Raw genomic sequence first — 18586 nt, 5'->3', positions numbered from 1 at the left:
CCTGTGCTCAATCCACTGAGCTACACCAGCCAGGGCCAACTAAGTACTTTTAGAGGAAGGTAAAGTGAGGGTGAGTCTCAGATACTCCTAGAAATGTTCTCAGGTTAAAATGGTATTTTAAAATAATGTCCTACCAAACACTATCATTGGAAGACTTGAAAGAACTCAGACCCATTTTGGGAAAGTTTGCTAACACTTCTGGATGATGAAAGTGCTTACTTTGGAGAAGTATTTTACATCCATTTTAATGTGCATTGGGACAAAAATAATGCAGACTTAATTACGAATGGAGTTGCATAACTGTCATCCAAACTAACAAGACAGACAGTTTCTAAGTGTCCCAATTATACTTTCAACATTTCTGTAAAGACCATTTATAAAGAATTTCAGAGGATTTTATGAGGTGTGTGACAAAGAGATTAATGAAATTTTCTTTCCCACCCTGAAGAGCTACAAGGATGATTGGAAATAAACATATGCCTGGGAAACATTTCAAAAGAATTATGAACAAATATGGCATTTCACATCCCACCATATTAATATTTTGGAAGGCTTTATACCAACTGACCTTAGAAAAAAAACAAAATTCCTTGGCGTTTCTCACAGGAAATAATAGAAGTAAAAGGCATAATGAACATGAAAATAACATTTTGCTGTCCTGAAAGACATATACCTTGGGGTTTTGCTTTAAAATATTACATAATAAAGAAACACAGAGACAGACATAAAGTAAGGCAAACTGTTGATGATTACTCAACCTAGAGGATGGTTTTTTGAAGTTAACTATTTGTTCTTTATTTTTGTATGTGTTTACAAAGTTTCAAAATAAAGTTTATCATGAAGGGCAATGTTTTCTTCGCCACTTGAGAATTCATTAACAAATGCACATAAAATCTTAAGGAAGTTATGAATTTAGAAAAATACACTAAAACAAATAGGCCGAAGTATTAAACAGTGGTTATATTGGGGAAATGGGAACCGGAGAGATCTCTTCATTCTTGTATTCCACTTTTCATCACCTCCTTTCCCTCACCCCCAAAACATGCTGATTTTATGATATCTGCAGAATATGTGTGTATGTAAACACTATTAAAATTAAAATAAAAGAAGGTGGTTTCAGGCTTAAAATGGAACATTAAAGTTCTTTAAAAGGAATTAATAATAGTCAAGGACTTGCCTGCTCTTCTCTTTTCTGCTTACGCAACTGTAGTCCTTCTTCTTCCCTCCTCCTGCGCATCTCATCAGGATTCAGGGACTTATTTTTGTAACTTTTCAGGCGAAAGTTCTCTTTCCCTGGGGTAGTCATGTTTTCTACAAAAATAAGAGAGGAAAGAAACAGATGAGCATAGCTTACTGTAAACAGCTCTGCTGTTCTAAAGGCTTGGCCTTTTATATGCATACATGCTGAGGTCCATCCCGCAGGGATACCAGAAACGATTAACAGCTTTATTAAAGTATATAATTCACTGGCTTTTTAGTATACTCACAGCTATGTGCAACCATCATCCTAGTCAATTTTTAAATATATTCTCATCACTTCAAGAAGTGTGCCATTTAGCTATCATTCCTATTCTGGACATTTCATATGTGAACTTTTGTGCTTGACTTCTTTCACTTAGCATGCTATTTTTAAGGTTCATTCATGTTGCAGCACATATCAGTACTTTACACCTTTTCAGTGGAATAATATCCACTTAAGTGGCTGAATAATATCCCACTGTATGAATATACTCCATTATATTTATCTGCTTATCAGGTGATGGACATTTGGGTTCTTTCTCCTTTTTCATGATCATAAATGACACTTCCATTAATTATTTGTGGACACATTTTTTTGTACAGACATGGTTTCATTCCTCTTGGGTATATATACCTAGGAATGGAATTGTTGCCAAACTATTTTTCCAAAGCGGCTGCACCATTTTATATTTCCACCAGCAGTATATAAGATTTGACAGTTTCTCCACATCCTTGCCAACGCCGGCTTCCAGCCATCCTAGTGGGCTAGATGCCTCTTCACCTGTGTACTTCCCCACTGTATATCCTCCATTACAAAAAAATCTCAGATTCTTTGTGGATGAGAAGCAGGGGCAGGACCAGAAAAAAATTCTTTCAGCACTTTTAAATTGAGTTGTCTTTTTATTACTGTGTTGTAAGAGGTCTTTATATATTCTAAATAGACCTTTATAAGATACGACTTTTTAATATTTTCTTCCATTCTACTGGTTGTCTTTTTCACTCTCTTGATGGGTCCTTTGAAGCACAAAAGATTTCAAGTTTCATGAGTCTAAATTAACCTATTTTTTCTTTGTTGCTCATACTAAAAGTATTAGTGTCATAATTAGGGATTCTTTACCCTAAGTTTTCTTTCAAGAGTTTTAAAGTTTTAGCTCTTACATGTATGTCTATCGATCCATTTTGAGTGACTTTTTCTATATGACATGAGGTAAGGGCCCAACTTCATTCTTCTGCATATGGCTACCCAGTCGTTCTAGCATCATTTGCTGAAAAGACTAGTCTCTATCTAATGACCTCAACACTTGTTGAAAATCAGCTGACCATGAAGTTTGATTTCTCAACTCTCAATTCTACTCCACCGATCTGCACGTATGTCACTGTGCCACTTTCAGTCTTGATTACCATTTTTTAAAATAAGCTTTGAAATCATGAAGGATAACTCCTCCAGTTTTATTCTTTTCAAAATGATCCTTCTGGATACTTTATAATTCCATATAAGTTTTAGAATCAGTTTGTTCATTTCTACAAAGAAGTCAGCTAGAATTCTGGTATGGACTACACTGAATCTATAGATGAATTTGGGGGACTATCACCACCTTAATGTTAAATCTGCCAACCCTCAAATATGGAATGTTTTCTGTTTACTTAGATCTTTTAAATTTCTCTCAACAATACTTTGTAATTTTCAGTTTCACATTTCTTATTAAATTTATTCCTAGGCATTTTAACTTTTTGATGCTATTGTAAATGGAATTTTCTCCCCTGATTTTCACTTCTGAATTGTTCATAACAAGTCTATACAAATAGAATTAATTTTTGTATATTGATTTTGTATCCTACAACATTGTTCAACTTGCTTATAAGCTCTAATACTTTTCTGGTGGAGTCCTTAGGATTCTCCACATATAAGCTCATGTCACCTGCCAGAAATAGTTTTGTTTCTTTCCAATATTTATGCCTGTCTTTTTCTTGCATAATTACCACATTTAGAGTCACAAGTACAATGTCAAATAGAGGTGAGGACAACAGACAATCTTGGCTTAATCCCAATCTTAGGGTTTGTTTGAGTCTTTTAACATCCAAAGCACCTTTGGATTTTTCATGGATGTTCTTTATTATATTGAGAAAGCTCCCTTCTGTTCCTAGTTTTTTTTTTTCCCCTAAAGATTTTGTTTTGAGAGAGAGGAAGAGAAGGAGAAAGAGAGGGAGAGAAACATCAATGTGTGGTTGCCTCACTTGAGCCCCACTGGGGACTATGGACTGTAACCCAAGCCTATGAACTGACTGGGAATCAAACTGACAACCCTTTGGTTCACAGGGCCATGCTCAATCCACTGAACTATACCAGCCAGGGCCTGTTCCTAGTATTTTAAGTGATTTTATCATTTCTGCATCTATTGCAATGACAACGTGACTTTGGTTTTTTTATTTTATTGATACAATACACGAACTGGTTGGTGAACTTTACACCAACCTTGCATTTCTGGGATTTATGGCATCTGGTAATGGTGTTTTAATTTTTATATGCTGAATTTAGTTTGTTACTATTTTATCCAGGATTCTATGTTCATATTCACAAGAAATATTGGTCTATAGTTTTCCTGTGATGTCTTTGATTTCAGTATACTACTAGCTTCATAAATTGGGAAGTGTTCCCCTTCTCATTTTTTGCAAAGAGTCTGTGAAGAAATAGTATTAATTCTTCTTTAAATGTTTAACAGAATTCTGCAGTGAAGTCACATGGGCTTGGACATCTCTTTGATGGCCACTTTGTGATTAATTTCTGTTGGGAACTGCCCTGCCCGGTTTCAGAAGCTGTAATCTGCCATGGCTAAAGACCGAGTAAAGGACCATAGGACCATAAGCCACTTAAGAGACAAAGCTTATCTTCCTTGTAGGAGCACCACCTCTGCCCCCTATCTCTTCACCCTGCTTGGCCCCAGGGGGGATGACTGGTTGGCCCTAGGGGGGATGACTGGTTAGCCAATGACGGGTAAGATTCCTTAAAAGAGGGACGACCTAAGACAGGCATGGTCATGAAGAAGCCCTTAGGGAAGGACTTGGGCGCTACAGAAAAAGGGGGTAATGGACCCCACCCCTCAGCTTTGACATAGCCCGAGTCCTCATTTTGTCTGCAAGAAGTCTCCTAATCTCTTGCCTGCCTGACTTCCCCTGCCTGACTTAAGCTGAGAACAATGCCAGAGGTGGGTGTGGCCCTGTGCTGGGAAGGGCAGGTTCCCTGGGGGCAATCAGGCCCAAGAAAAAATGCATAAAATCCTGTGAAACCTGCTTTGCTAATACCCTCAATTTAAATAAGGGTCCAAGCAGGAAGTCAGTTTGTTCCCCAAAGTTTTATGGCCCTTTAACTATCTGACCCTGACTCAGAATAAGCCCCCAGAGTTCTTTGCACATTATCTATTGTTTAATCATTTCTGCCTGACAGTGATTGATGAACTTTATGTGTACACCCTGTATTCCTGTGCAAATTGAACCCAATAAAAGCCTGTCAAGGCAAGGGTCAAGGTGCTCTCTTCTTGAAAGAGTGGCCGAGGTGCTCTGAGGCTTTTCTCCCCTTGAGAGATAAGTCTCGCCATCCCTTTTCCTCCATGGGCCTCGACAGTCTGTGTGAATTTGTCTCGTCTCATCCATAATGTCAAGGCCCCCAGGAGCCGGGATCGGGTGACAAATTTCTTCACCTGTCTATTCAGGTCTAACCAGATTATCTATGTCTTAAGCCAGTTTCAGTAGTTTTTATGTTTCTAAAAAACTGTCCATTTTATCTAAGCTATGGTATACAGTTGTTCAAAGTATTTCCTTATTTTTAATCCTTTTAACTTCTGTAAGGTCAGTAGTAATATCTGCCCACTTCTGATTCTAGTGAGTCTTTCTTTTTTTCTATGTCAGTCTATCTAAAGTTTTGCCAATTTTGTTGACCTTTTCAAATTATAGTGGTTCCTCAGCACTCCTCATTAATTCGTTCTGGAACTCCAGACCAGCACCAAAACTGAAGACTACTAAACAATGAAGCATTTTCTCTTGCAGAGCAGCATCATGACTCAGCAACTTCTAGCAAGTGTGATGAGTCCTGAGCAAGTGCCAAGTGCCAAAACAATTTTTCTCATCAAATTGTGATGAATGCAGGTTGTGATAAGTTCTGAGGCCAACAAGTACTGAGATATGAATGTACCAGTTTTTGGTTTTCTTAATCTTCTCTCTGGCTTTTCAATTCTCTAGTTCACTAATTTCTATGGTAATCTTTATTGTATTCTTCTTTCTGCTTGCTTTAAATTTACTTTGCTCCTCTTTTTCTAGTGACTTAAGGTGGAAGGTTAGGTTACTGGTTCAAGATGTGTGTTTTTTTTTAATTGATTCTAGAGAGAAACAGGAAGGGAGGAAGAGAGAGGGAGCGAGGGCGGGAAAGAAAGAGATCAATGTATTGTTCCATCTATTTATGCAATTACTAGTTGCTTCTTGTATGTGCACTGATCAGAGATCACACTCAAAACCCTGGTGTACTGGGAAAATACTCCAATCAACTGAGCAACCCAGCCAAGGGCCCTTCTTCTCTCTTAATACAGGAACTTACTGATGGAAGTTTCCCTCTAAGCACTGCTTTAACTGTATCCCATTAGGATTTTTAGGTGATAGCTTTATTTTCATTCTTCTCAAAGTATTTTCTGATTTCCCTTTTGATTTCTTCTCCAACCCACTAGTTATTTAGGAATACATACTTTAATTTTCACATATTTGGGATGTGCCCAAATTTTGTTGACTTCTAATTTCTTTACATTGTGATCAGAGAGCATCCTTTGTTATTATTTTAATGCTTTTAAATGTATTTCAGTTTGATTTGTGGCCTAGCACATGGTCTATCCTGGAAAATGTCCCATGTGCACTTAATGATGTATGGGGTGGGCAAACAATGGTTAACAGATGTCAGCATGTAAAAGAGTTTATTCTTATATTACTTATTAATTACTGAATTATTTATCTGTATCACAACTGTAAACCTACTTCTGCCCACCCCTGTATATTCTCCTGTTGCTGCTGGTGTGGTCTATAGATGCCTGCTGGGTCTATTTGGTTTACACTGCTGTTTCCTTGTGACTATTTGTTTTGTCCATTTTTTGAAACTGGAATATTGACATTTCCCAACCATTACTGTTGAACTATTTATCCCTTCGTCTGCCAGTTTTTGCTTCATGTATTTTGGTGCTATTATAATATATATATATAAAAAATATATATATATGTATATATTGTTCTATCTTTCTGGTGAGTGACCCTTTCATCATTATAAAATGTCCCTCTTTATCTCTAGTAATATTTTCATTTTAATCTATTTTCTTTGACACTAGTATAGACACTCTAGCTTTCTTGTGTTGCATATTTAGTTTTGAATTCTTATATTTTAAATATATTATCTTTAAACTTATAGTATTTCTTGTACGGAGCATATAGTTGGACCCAGTCTAACAATCCCTGCTTTTGATTTTTTAAAAAGATTTTACTTATTTAATTTTAGACAGAAGGAAAGGAAGAGAAACATCAATGTGTGGTTTACTTTCGTGCACCCCCTACTGGGGACCTAGCCTGCAACCCAGGCATGTGCCCTGACTGGGAATCGAACCAGTGAACCTTTGGTTCACAGGCTGGTGCTCAGTCCACCACTGAGCCACACCAGCCAGGGCTCTGCTTTTTAAAATGACTGTTTAACACAGGCCTGTGAAGCAAAGGGTTGCTGGTTCGATTCCCAGTCAGGGCACATGCTTGGGTTGCAGGCTGGGTCCCCAGTAGGGGGTGCACGAGAGTAAACCATACATTGATATTTCTCTCTCACTCTTTCTCCTTCCCTTCCCCTCTCTCTAAAAATAAATATTTTAAAAAATAAATAAAAGGATTATTTAATAAACTCATAGTTAATGTTATTATTGATATAGTTGGATTTGACAGCTTTTTCTTTTTTGTTGTTTTCATGTGCCTCATCTTTTTTTCCCCTTCAATATTCATTCACTGCTTTCCTTCACATTTAATAAATATTTTCAAGTGAAGCATTTTAATTTCCCTAGTGACTTTTTCACTATACATTTTGCTTTGGTCACTACTGGGAGCTCTAGGGCAGCACTTTCAACCAGCAATGCTATGGCCCACTGGTGGGCCACAAAAATTTTTTAACACGTGCAATACATGACTATTTAGTCAGGGACACTGAACTTTTCTCCCCTTAGATTGTCCAATTAAAAATGACAAGGGCCAACACAACAATAACTGCCCAGTGTGTATGAGTAAAAATTGTACCTATTTTTGTCAGATCAGCAAAACTAGTATGTCCTGATGTGCTAAAGAATTTTAGTAATAGCTTTAAGTATACCATGAGATGAAAAAGGCTGAAAATTACTGCTTTAGGGTTGACTACATACAGTTTACCAAAATCAGCATCAGACTTATACTACCTTAATGCTGGTGAGATATAGAAATGTTAAGCTGCATAATTCTATTCCCTTTTATGGTATTGATGGTATACATATTAAACTTGTAACAAATCCAAACACACAATTATGATTATTTATCATCTATAGTCATTTCCTTGCTTAATACAGCTCTGCTCTCACCTTTTCTTTGCTGTTACTGACAGATACATTAGTAAAGCATTACATTTTCACATACTATAAACCAAAAAGTACATTATATACTACTTTACACCCAATTTCTTGTTAAATACCTTTATCTTTTTAAGAATATTTTATTGATTATGCCATTACATTTGTCCCAATTTTTTTCTCCCCTTTATGCCCCTCCACTCAGCACCCCCATTCTCTCCAGCATTCCCCATCCTTAGTTCATGTCCATGGGTTGTACATGTAAGTTCCTTGGCTTCTCCATTTCCTATACTAAACCTCCCCCTGTCTATTTTGTACCTACCAATTATGCTTCTGATCCCCTGTAACCTTTTCCCTCATTCTCCCTCCTTCCCCTCCCCACTGATAACCCTCCATGTGATCTCCATTTCTGGGATTCTGGTTCCTGTTCCAGTTGTTTGCTTAGTTCACTTTATTTTTTTAGGTTCACTTGTTGATAGTTGTGAGTTTACTGTCATTTTACTGGTTATAGTTATGATCTTCTTTTTCTGAGATAACTCCCTTTAACATTTCATATAATAAAGCCTTGGTAATGATGAACTCCTTTAACCTGACCTTATCTGGGAAGCACTTTATTTGCCCTTCCATTCTAAATCACAGCTTGCTGGATAGAGTAATCTTGGATGTAGGTCCTTGCTTTTCATGATTTTTCAATACTTCTTTCCAGCCCCTTCTTGCCTGCAAGGTTTCTTTTGAGAAATCAGCTAGTAGTCTTCATGGGAGACTACTTCATGGGAGACTTTATTTACCTCTGTAGGTAAATAACTGTCTCCTTTACTCTTATTGTTTTTAAAATTCTCTCATCTTTAATCTTGGGTAATGTAATTGTGATGTGTCTTAGTGTAGCATTACTCTTTGAATCCAAGTTGTTTGGGACTCTCTGAGCTTCCTGGACTTGTATGTCTTATTTCCTTCACCAGATTGGGGAAGGTTTTTTTCATTATTTTTTCAAATAAGTTTTCGATTTTTTGCTCTTCCTCTTTTCCTTCTGGCATCCCTATGATTCAGATGTCGAAATGTTTAAAGTTGTCCCAAAGGGTTCCTAGGCTTCTCATTTTTTTTTTGAATTCTTGTTTCTTCATTGTTTTGTTTGGTTCTTTCTTTCTTCCTTTTGGTCCACTCCACTGATTTGAGTCCCAGTTTTCTTCCCATCACTATTGGTTCCCTGTGCATTTTCCTTCATTTCACTTAGCGTAGACTTCACTTTTTCATCTAATTTGTAACCAAATTCAACCAATTCTGTAAGCATCCTGATCACCAGTGCTTTGAACTCTGCATCTGCTGGGTTGGCTATTTCTTTGTCACTTAGATGTATTTGCTGTGGAGCTTTGACCTGTTCTTCCGTTTGGGCCATTTTTTTTTGTCTTGTCGCACCTGTCATGTGTAAGTACAGAGCCTTAGGTATTCACCAGGGCAGGTCAACCCATGTAACTGGGTTGTGATGCTGTATGTGGGGATGGGGTCTGAGAGGGAAGTGGCACTTGCTCTGCTCTCTCTTGGATTTCAGTCCCCTCTGCTGCTTCCTCCAAGCAAACTGGGCTCTTCTGGTGCTGATTCCCAGGTGGTTGGGCTTGTGTACGTTCTACGTACCTGTGAGTCTCTCCAACAAACTCTCCTGTGAAGCTGGGAGTCTCTCCAAGCACCTCAACTCCCCCAGTTGTTTTCAATTGGTGTTTTGAGGCTTTATTTTCGGCGCTGGTGCCCTGGGTTGTGCAGTCTGTCTCGCTCCTCAGTTTCACCTGGTTTATCTGTGTGTGAATGTAGGACCACCCGGTCAGCCAGCCAGTGCCTTTCACGCAGTGCCTCACTTCACAATCGCCACTTCACTGGGTCTACCCATTGCCACCACGCACCCAGCTGCTGCCTGCGTGCCCAGGGTCCACCCACTGCTGTCTTGCGTGCCTGGGGTGCCTTGAGCACCTGGCACCACCACCTTTTGTGCTGAAGCTCCTCTCTGCTTGGCTGCCAGACTCCGCCCCTCCTAATGGTGTGGATGAATGTGTCCATTTTAACTCCTTGGTTGTCCGACTTCCATACAGTTCAATTTTTTGTCATTTCTGGTTGTTATTTTATTTCTAAATTGTTGTTGTCCTTATTTTGGTTGTTTGAGGAGGCACAGTATGTCTACCTACGTCTCCATCTTGGCCAGAAATCTCAAGTTTTTCTTTCTTACCTTTTTTGTTAAATTGTGGTATCCAAAAACTCACAAATGACTCCAATAGTCTAAAAATTTCTACCAGCCATACATTGTACTTTTGTCTTTGAAATATTCCTTCCTCTGAAATTATAAAAAGGCTCTCAGTTTTTTAAAAAGCCAAATATGAAAGGGAATAAGAGGAAAAATTAAAGTGTACTTCCCCTGGTTTCTAAAGGAAGCCTTCATCAAGTTCTCTGTATATTCTTTCAAAAACTGGTTACACAAGTAGACACATATCTTTTTGGTTTTTCTTGTACACCGAAGGGGTAATTATATAAACAGTTCTGCACTTTTCTTCAACTTTGGACAAACTTTTTCACATCAATGCCTATAGCACTAAATCATTTTAAAACTAATATAGTAACTAATTTTTATACAATAACCAGACACTATACATCAAACAATTAAGCTTGTTCCCAATTTTCTATCACAAACAAATATTCTTTCATGTATTTGCACACATTCTGCAATTATTTCTAATTAAACAGTGGAACATCAAAGTCAGAAGTATTTGCATTTAAAATTTTGATACTGTCAAAGTACCCTCTAAAATATTGCAAATACTTACTTACTAGTAAATATAAGTGTACCAATCAGTTCCCCATGCCCACCACAGCTAACCCAGGACTGATTTGAACTTTTCCATGTTTGACAATATATGGGAAAAAATGCATCTCATGACAACTATTTTCGTAATACTAAGATATTACACACTTTTTTCACTTTCACTCTTAAGTTTTTCAGAGAATTCATATGTGATGGCTTCATTATTCTTATGCCTTATGAAATGTCTACTGTGTATTCTTGTTTTATAATTGTTTTAATTTCAAATACAGTAAATGTTAACAGACACAAAACCATAACATATAAGTTCTTCGAGGTTTTCAATAATTTAAGAGTGTAAAAAAGTTTTGAGACCAAAAAATCTGAGAACCCTAAGTACATACCGTTTAAGACAATCTTTTCTGTCTTAAGAAAAAAGAGTCCTTTGATATTCAGATAGCATTCAAAAGGAAACTCAACATGTTTACAGTATTTAATTCAAGAATTAAATATTTCCACTTACCTTTTTGCTTACAATAATAAATGTGAAGTTTCCTTCAAGTATATTCTATTTGCCTACTGTTTGTATAAAGGAAAATTACTCATTACTATACATTAATTTTTAAGCTAGCCATTGAGTTGTTTATAATACCTTCAGCTGATACTTTAATATTTAACACCTTTAAAAACGTATACATTGTGCCTTCTCCATTTTAATGTTTATATCCCACTTCATGCCCCTTCTTAAAATATTATCTAGGACTTCAGGAACAATGTTAAGTAACAAAGGTTAGAGTTAGCATTTTTACCTCATTTCTAATTTTGAACTATGTCTAGTATTTTGCCACTAAACAGGATGCTGGGTATTTTTAAAGGTCAGGTTCATTGAGGTATAATTCAAATACAGTAAAATTTGCCATTTAAGTGAACATCACCACAATTAAGATAAATGACTTCCTTCACTATTAAAGGTTCTGTCAGGTCCCTTTCTAGTAAATCTACTCCTCCCAACCCCAGGCAATCACTATGTATCCCCTGTCCCTACATTTTTGCATTTTCCAGAATGTCAAATAAATGGGAGTATATCATATGTAGCTTGTTGAGTATGGCTTCTTCATTCAGTATTAACTAATTTAAGATTTATCCATGTTGTTGCATATATCAGTAATTCATTCATTTTATTGCTAAATTGTATTCCATTGTTTCCCACACTGTTTATTTACCAGTTGCCAAACATTTAAAGTGTTTGCAGGTTTTGGTGATTATGAATAAGGCACTATGAACATTTACATGCTTTTTGTGTGAACAAACATTTTCATTTTCTTGGGTAAAGCCCTAGGAGTGAGACTGCTGAGTCATGAAGTATGTGTTTAACTTTATAAGAAATTGTCAAATTGTTTTCCAAAGTGGCTGTTGTATCATCACACATTCCTACCAGAAATGTATGCGATCTCCAGTTATGTCACAGTATTGTTTTGAGATACTCTTAAAAAAAAAAACAAACTTGTATTTAAGTGCCACCTACTTTACTAAAAATTTTAAAACCTGAAATGTGTGTTAAATTATTATCAAATGCCTTTTTGGTACTTATTTAAGTGATCACTGTTTGTCTCCTTTGACCTATTAAATATGGTGAGCTGTTAATAGATTTCTTGTTAATGTTTTCTTAAAAATTTCCACACCAGTATCCATAAATGAGACTGGTTATTTATATAATACCCTTCACTCCCCTCCTCTTTGGGAGAGACAGTAGTAGTATATTTGTCATATTGACAGCTTTCTGAAAAATACACATGGGTATGGTTCCAATTATACGACATTCCTGGAAGAGGCAAAACTTTGGATACAGTTAAAAGATCAGGTCTTTGCCAGAGGTTTGATGGGTGGAAGGGACAAACAGCAGAGCACAGAGGAGTATTATGGCAGTGATGCTACTCTGTAAGACATTACAATGACTAAGTCACTATACATTTGTCAAAACCCATAGAATATACACCTCCAGAAATAAACCCTATTGTAGGCCTGGCTGGTATGGCTCAGTGGATTGGGCACTGGGCTGTGAGCCAGGTCAGGTCCCTAGTGGGAGGCACATGGGAGGTGGTCATACACTGGAGTTTCTCCTTTTCTCTCCCCCTTCCCTTCTATCTAAAAATGAGTGAATAAAATCTTTAAAAAGAAACAAAAACAAAAACTTGAGAAACAGGAGACTGTCTATAACACAATACAATTGACCTTTGAACATCACATGTTTGAAATGCACAGGTCCACTTATACTTTTTTTTCAGTAAATACCGGTATTGTTTCAACCTGTGGTTGGAGTCAGTGGATGCAGAGGGCCAACTGTATGCACTGACCTATGCCACTTTATATAGGGGACTTGAGCTTCTGTGGATTTTAGCATCCACTGGGAAGGGAAAAGGCCCTAGAACCAATCACCCAAGAACACCAAGAGACAAGTACGTTTGGGGGGAATCAAAAGTTATACTTCAATTTTGAACTACATGGTGGTTGAGGCTACAACTCGAGGTACCCGAGGGTTAACTGTACAGTCACATGCAACCTAACAACGGGGATAGTCAGAGAAATGTGATGTTAAGTGATTCATCTTGTGCAAACATCATGGAGTACACTTAAACTACATGGTACAACCTAGAACTGTAATTGCATGTGCTATACTTTTATATGACTGGCAGTATAGTAGGTCTGTTCATACCAACATCACCACAAACACCTGGGCTCAGATGTCATGATGTCACTAGTCAACAGGAATTTTTCAGCTCCATTATCTTATGGAACCACTGTAGTATACTCAGTCTGTTGTTGACTAAAGTGTCATTAAGTGGCATGATAACAACTATACATAAACACATACACATAACCCTCTACACATTTTACAGTGATTCATATATAATCCAGGAGCATATCAACATAGGTGCTTGATATGCATATCAGCATATCAAGTAGGTGCTTGCTGGAAAGGGCAATGGAAGTAGGCCTTAGAAATGAAAGAGAAAAAAATTTTTTTAAGATTTTATTTATTTATCTTTAGAGGGGAAGGGAAGGAGAGAGGGAGAGAAATATCAATGTATGGTTGCGTCTTGTGGGTCCCCTGCTGGGAACTGCCCTGCAACCCAGGCATGTGCCCTGACTAGGAATCGAACAGCAATCTTTTGGTTCGCAGGCCCACGCTCAATCCACTGAACTACACCAGCCAGGGCGAAAGAGAAAAATTTAAAGGGTGTGTATGGTCTGTTCATAGGTGTCAAGAACTGAGAAGCATAATTACTTCAAAAACTTCTGTTACCAAAAAGTCAAAAAACAGAGTTAATGAAAGGAATTTCCCAGAAATAACAGACATGAATTTCCAGCTTGTAAGTGTCCATGGAGTGCCTTTACATGAAAAAAGACTCACCTAGGCACATCAATATAGAATTCAGGGGTTAAAAATAATATACTAAAAGCTTCTGGACACTGAAGGAATGACAGGGAAGATCATATAAAAAAGACGAATCAGAATGGCTTTGAACTTCAATGGCAACACTGGAATGCAGAAAATAGAGCTATGACTTCTAAGATTTTTAAGACTAGAATTTTATACCCAGCCAAATTACTGATGAAATGTTAAGGCAGAATAAGGATTTTTCCCCCCAATTGTGCAAACTCTCATAAAGTTTTTACTTTATTTCCCAGGCATTCTTTCTCAGGAAGCTAAGAAAATGTGGGAAATAAAAGATTCACTATAGGAGTGGGGCAAAGAGAATTTTAAGGTTGACACAGACAGAAATTCCAGGAAAACAACTATGAAAGAGGCCTAGAAAGTAACTAGTCCAGAAAGTATTAAAAGGCTAGAGAGAGTTGCAGGACAACTCTCTTAGGAAATGAAAGGTGATGGGTAGGGGCAGGTAATAACTCCTAGGAAAACTGAATTAAGTGAATAAATAACATCATAATACACTACATGATTCGGCTGTTAATAGTTAAAGCTGAAATACTGTAAAAACGCTGAATATTAACTTCATAAACACCTGTGATAACTATATGGGGAGGATGGGAGAGGCAGTATGGAGATACAGAGAAAAGCCAGTCAATTGACAATGTCCAAAAACTGCTATATCAAGAAAGAGCAATAGAATCAAGTTATTTATAAATATGAAAGAGGAAACAGCTAAAGGAAAGAAAACAACAGCCTCAAATGTGCACAGGCTGGGACAGGGAACAGTTGCTTTCAGTTATTATTCTAATTCTAAAATTGTATTTTTTAACAGCAACAAATTAAGGAACATAAACAGTCTTTCAGCTCTTAGTAAATTAAATCTTCACAATATCATTTCATGATGTTAAACAAACTATATCTAGCTTGATCTGCTGGAGACACCGAACTGCAAACCAAAACAAAATCAAGCTCTAATGAATGATGTGAACAATAGTCCAAATACCCGTGTTTGAATTAAAGCTCCACCACTTACTCTGTGAAGTAGGGAAAGTTCTAACCACCCTGTACACATAACCACCTCCTCAGTGGTTTTAAAAAGATTTATTTAGCAAAAGCACCTGATATAGTGCTGGACCCATCAATAGATGTTACAACTTTCTGCTTGTCTCTCTGGTTCCCTAGTTACAAACCCACATTCTGACCTCAAGCTGCTTTGTTGTGCAGAGACCCATGGACAATGCCACACATTTCCCTCCTCACACTGGAAAATCAATGATGGTGAGTAAGCAGACCTATCTCTGCATATGAAGGGCAGCATTATTCTTATTATGTGTAGGAGATTATCCCCATTATCTACATTCTGGATTACTGCCTGCTTTCAAGAACTGTCCCAATTAGTCTACTACATTAGGTCAGAACCATTTTATCACTTAAGTCTGTTTTGTAGAGTTGGAACATCTTTGAAACAGAAACAAAAACAAAAACAGACAGACAAACAAACAAAAAATGACTGTACAGTTCCATCAGTCTTTATTCCTACTCTTTCACTGCAGGGCCTTGAAATTTTCAAATGAGGGCCTTATCTGGCCCCTCTTTGACCAGGGGCCACCTCCTGCTTACTGCAGTAAAATCAGAATGAAATCAGCCCCAACCAGCTAATTAAATTGTTGATCATTTTCAGTGTTTTCTTCCATTATCATGGCTGAATTTATAATAGCTTGCAAAGTACAGAGATCTTAATCTAAAGAGAGCAGTAAGAAATTATCTTTATCACTAGGATCAGTCATCTTCACTTGCATGTGATTGTCTTAATTGATTTTCTGCAAAGTATCCATACATACTTTTAAAAATAATCTGACAGATGTAAAAACACAAACATCAGACATCATCGAGACTTTACCATCAATTCAATAAACACTATGCTAAAACACTGTAAATTAAAAGAATAAGATACACTCCCTACTCTCAAAGAAAAGGGAAAAAAATCAAGAGCAATGAGGAACAAAAAAAATAGCAATCAATTAAGAGCAATTCCAGACTATCTGGTATAATTTAGTACATAGTTGAGACGATGGAAAATTACAAAAAACTGGCCTGAGTTCTGAGTCTCCTGAAGCCAAAGTGTAAAAGGAAACAAGATGGCTTACAAAACACTAATTACCTAAAAAAAAAAGCATTTTTTAAAAAAAAGCCTACCATCGGGATTCTGAAAAAACTGTCTCTAAGGGTCTCTGCTTTACAAAAATTGATAATCAGAAATAGTGTCTTGGATAGCAATGAAGTTTTTTTTCCCATGTTGCTTTTTCTTATGTACCAATCCTAGATAAAAAGTCTAGGTGCATAATACTAAGTCATAGTTCTGTGAAGAAATTTCTGTGAGGACCTAAAGTAACAATGCAATTATACTGACTTCAGGCAAGGTATTTATTTCTGCCATTTAATTTATTCTAGGTTTTAATCAAACGTTTTGTTTCCCTACTAGACTGTAAACTAAAGGATTATGTTGTTGATTCTATTTGAACTTCCTCTGCTATTTAGTTGAGTACTTTACAGTTTCTGCTTAATTATAATGGCAGACTAAATGTCACACAGTACTTATAATACATTCAATATTTGTTAATCTTCCCCTACACTACAAATTCCACGGGGGCAGCAGAAACAGTGTCATGATCATGTCTATATCCCCAGTCTGGGGCACATGATCATTCTGTAAGTATTCAATGAATGAATGAATTAATTAATTAAAGAAAACAACCAAGAAGTATGAAAGAAGAGGAGAAATAATTCTTAAAATGGCAGTAACTTTAGGTTCTAAAACTGGTTCCAACAGGACCTGGATGACCTTACCCAAGTTATTTAACTTCTCTGACCTTCAAAGTTTTCATCTGTAGAACAAGAAAAAATGTATCTATTTCTGAGCTACTGTAAGCATTAAATGTTTTAATATAAAAATGTTTAGCACAATACCTGAAAGGGACCTCAATAAATGTTAATTCCTTTACTTTTGTTCGTGTCCTCAATCTTAAAATCAGGTATTATACCTAGAACTGTCCCTTCCAAGAACAAATTATTACAGTAAAAATACAAGACTTCACTCTCACTTTCCTTTGAAAAGATTTCATCCCTTCAATTTTTAAAATAGAGAAAATACCTGTTACTTTCAAAATATTACAAATCATAGAACAAGTCTGAAAAAACAATGTCAAGTAAGACACTTGAAGCAACAAGAGGGAGAAAAAAAATCACTCATCTACAGCTAAGAAACAGATTTGGAAAGAACTGTTTATTAAAAGAAAAAAGATTGAAACATTAGTAGTGTTATTTAACAGTATGTTTTAGAAAATACTTCGAAATTGTCTATTCTAAATTTAAACCTTAAAAGCCAGTTATTGTGAAATCTTACACTTGTAAGTGGAACATTAAATACGTCCATTCAAACCAAAAATGTTCCTTCAAGACGACTTTCCAGACTGCAGTCATCCTTCAGTTTACTCCGCCCCTTTTGAGCTTAATCTAATACTTCGCCGTTTCCCCTCGAATCACCATTTACACATACTGCGTGCAAACGAAGTTCTCTCATTCCTATAATTACCACACCCCTGTCAGCCGCTTCAGGCCCATGTTGTTATGACATCCGTAAACTGCGGTCCTCCTCCTCCATTCCACCTCCCTCCAAACCACGGGCTCCAGCTCGGGCTGTAACTTGTGAATTCCGGAGACGGTCCCTTCCCGCCTAGGTTAGGATCTTTACACGTTCCCCCCATACCGCCTCCGTCCCAGCACTAGGAGCTGCCCACCCCCGCTCCGCCACCGCCTCCTCTCCGCCCCGCAGCCTGCAGTCCCCGGCGCCGCTCCCAGCCCCACCGCTTCGCCCCGCCTCAACCGGCGTTCCCTACAGCGATAGCACTAGCGCTCCCCACCCCCACCCCTACCCTCCTCCGGTCGCGCGGCCGTTAGGCCGGCCGGGCCTGTGACGCACAGACGCGACACGGGCGCCTGGGCCCAACAAGCCCAGCTAGAGCACGGCCCGAGCCCTCACTCGCCCCGGGACCTCTTCTCCCGGGTCTCGCCGAACTGCCGGCTCCGCCGGGGAGGGGCCAAGACTGCGGGGCCCCCGCACTCACCAGGCTAACGGCAACCGATCCCGGTGCCACTTGCGGTGAGCCGCTTGCTCGCTCGCCGGCCCGCGGAACCTATCGCGTACACAACCTCGAAGAGTCGGCTCGCACCTAGGCGGTGCTCTCCAGGCCTCGCTCTCCACCACCGCGTACCCAGCAGCGAGATCCTACTCAGCCGGCGTTCGCAGTGCGTCTGCGCGCGGGGGCCGGCCCACGTGCCTGCGCACGCCCCTCCGCGGCCCTGCTGCAGAGTCTGCTGGGAGTTGTAGTGTTTCAATGGCCTTACCCTGGAAGTCCTAGCGGTTAACCCCGAACCAGTAGAAAAGGCGGAGGCGGGGTAGAAAGTCTTGCTGGGGAAATTTGCGGTCAACGGCAAAGGTTGTAGAGTCGTGGTGGAGTGACAATGAAACGGTACTTC

General features: G+C 38.2%; 1 protein-coding gene across 1 annotated transcript in view; it reads right to left on the bottom strand.

Moving 5' to 3' along the window:
- The window catches only part of KPNA1 (karyopherin subunit alpha 1), a 69762-nt gene extending 51394 nt beyond the window's left edge, over positions 1-18368 (bottom strand). The window contains exons 1-2 of the mRNA XM_037051486.1: positions 18175-18368; positions 1178-1311 (exon numbers count right to left, since the gene is read on the bottom strand). Coding sequence (XP_036907381.1) covers positions 1178-1306 — 129 coding nt within the window. The 5' untranslated portion in view covers positions 1307-1311; positions 18175-18368. The remainder of the gene's footprint in view (positions 1-1177; positions 1312-18174) is intronic.
- Between the last annotated feature and the right edge of the window lie 218 nt (positions 18369-18586).

The sequence above is a fragment of the Sturnira hondurensis genome, unplaced genomic scaffold (assembly GCF_014824575.4).
Source record: "Sturnira hondurensis isolate 20B ecotype Veracruz unplaced genomic scaffold, ASM1482457v3 Scaffold0007222, whole genome shotgun sequence".
In the NCBI taxonomy this organism is placed as follows: Eukaryota; Metazoa; Chordata; class Mammalia; order Chiroptera; family Phyllostomidae; genus Sturnira; species Sturnira hondurensis.
Note: the sequence above shows the minus strand (reverse complement) of the source record. Positions and strands in the feature narration are given on the sequence as shown.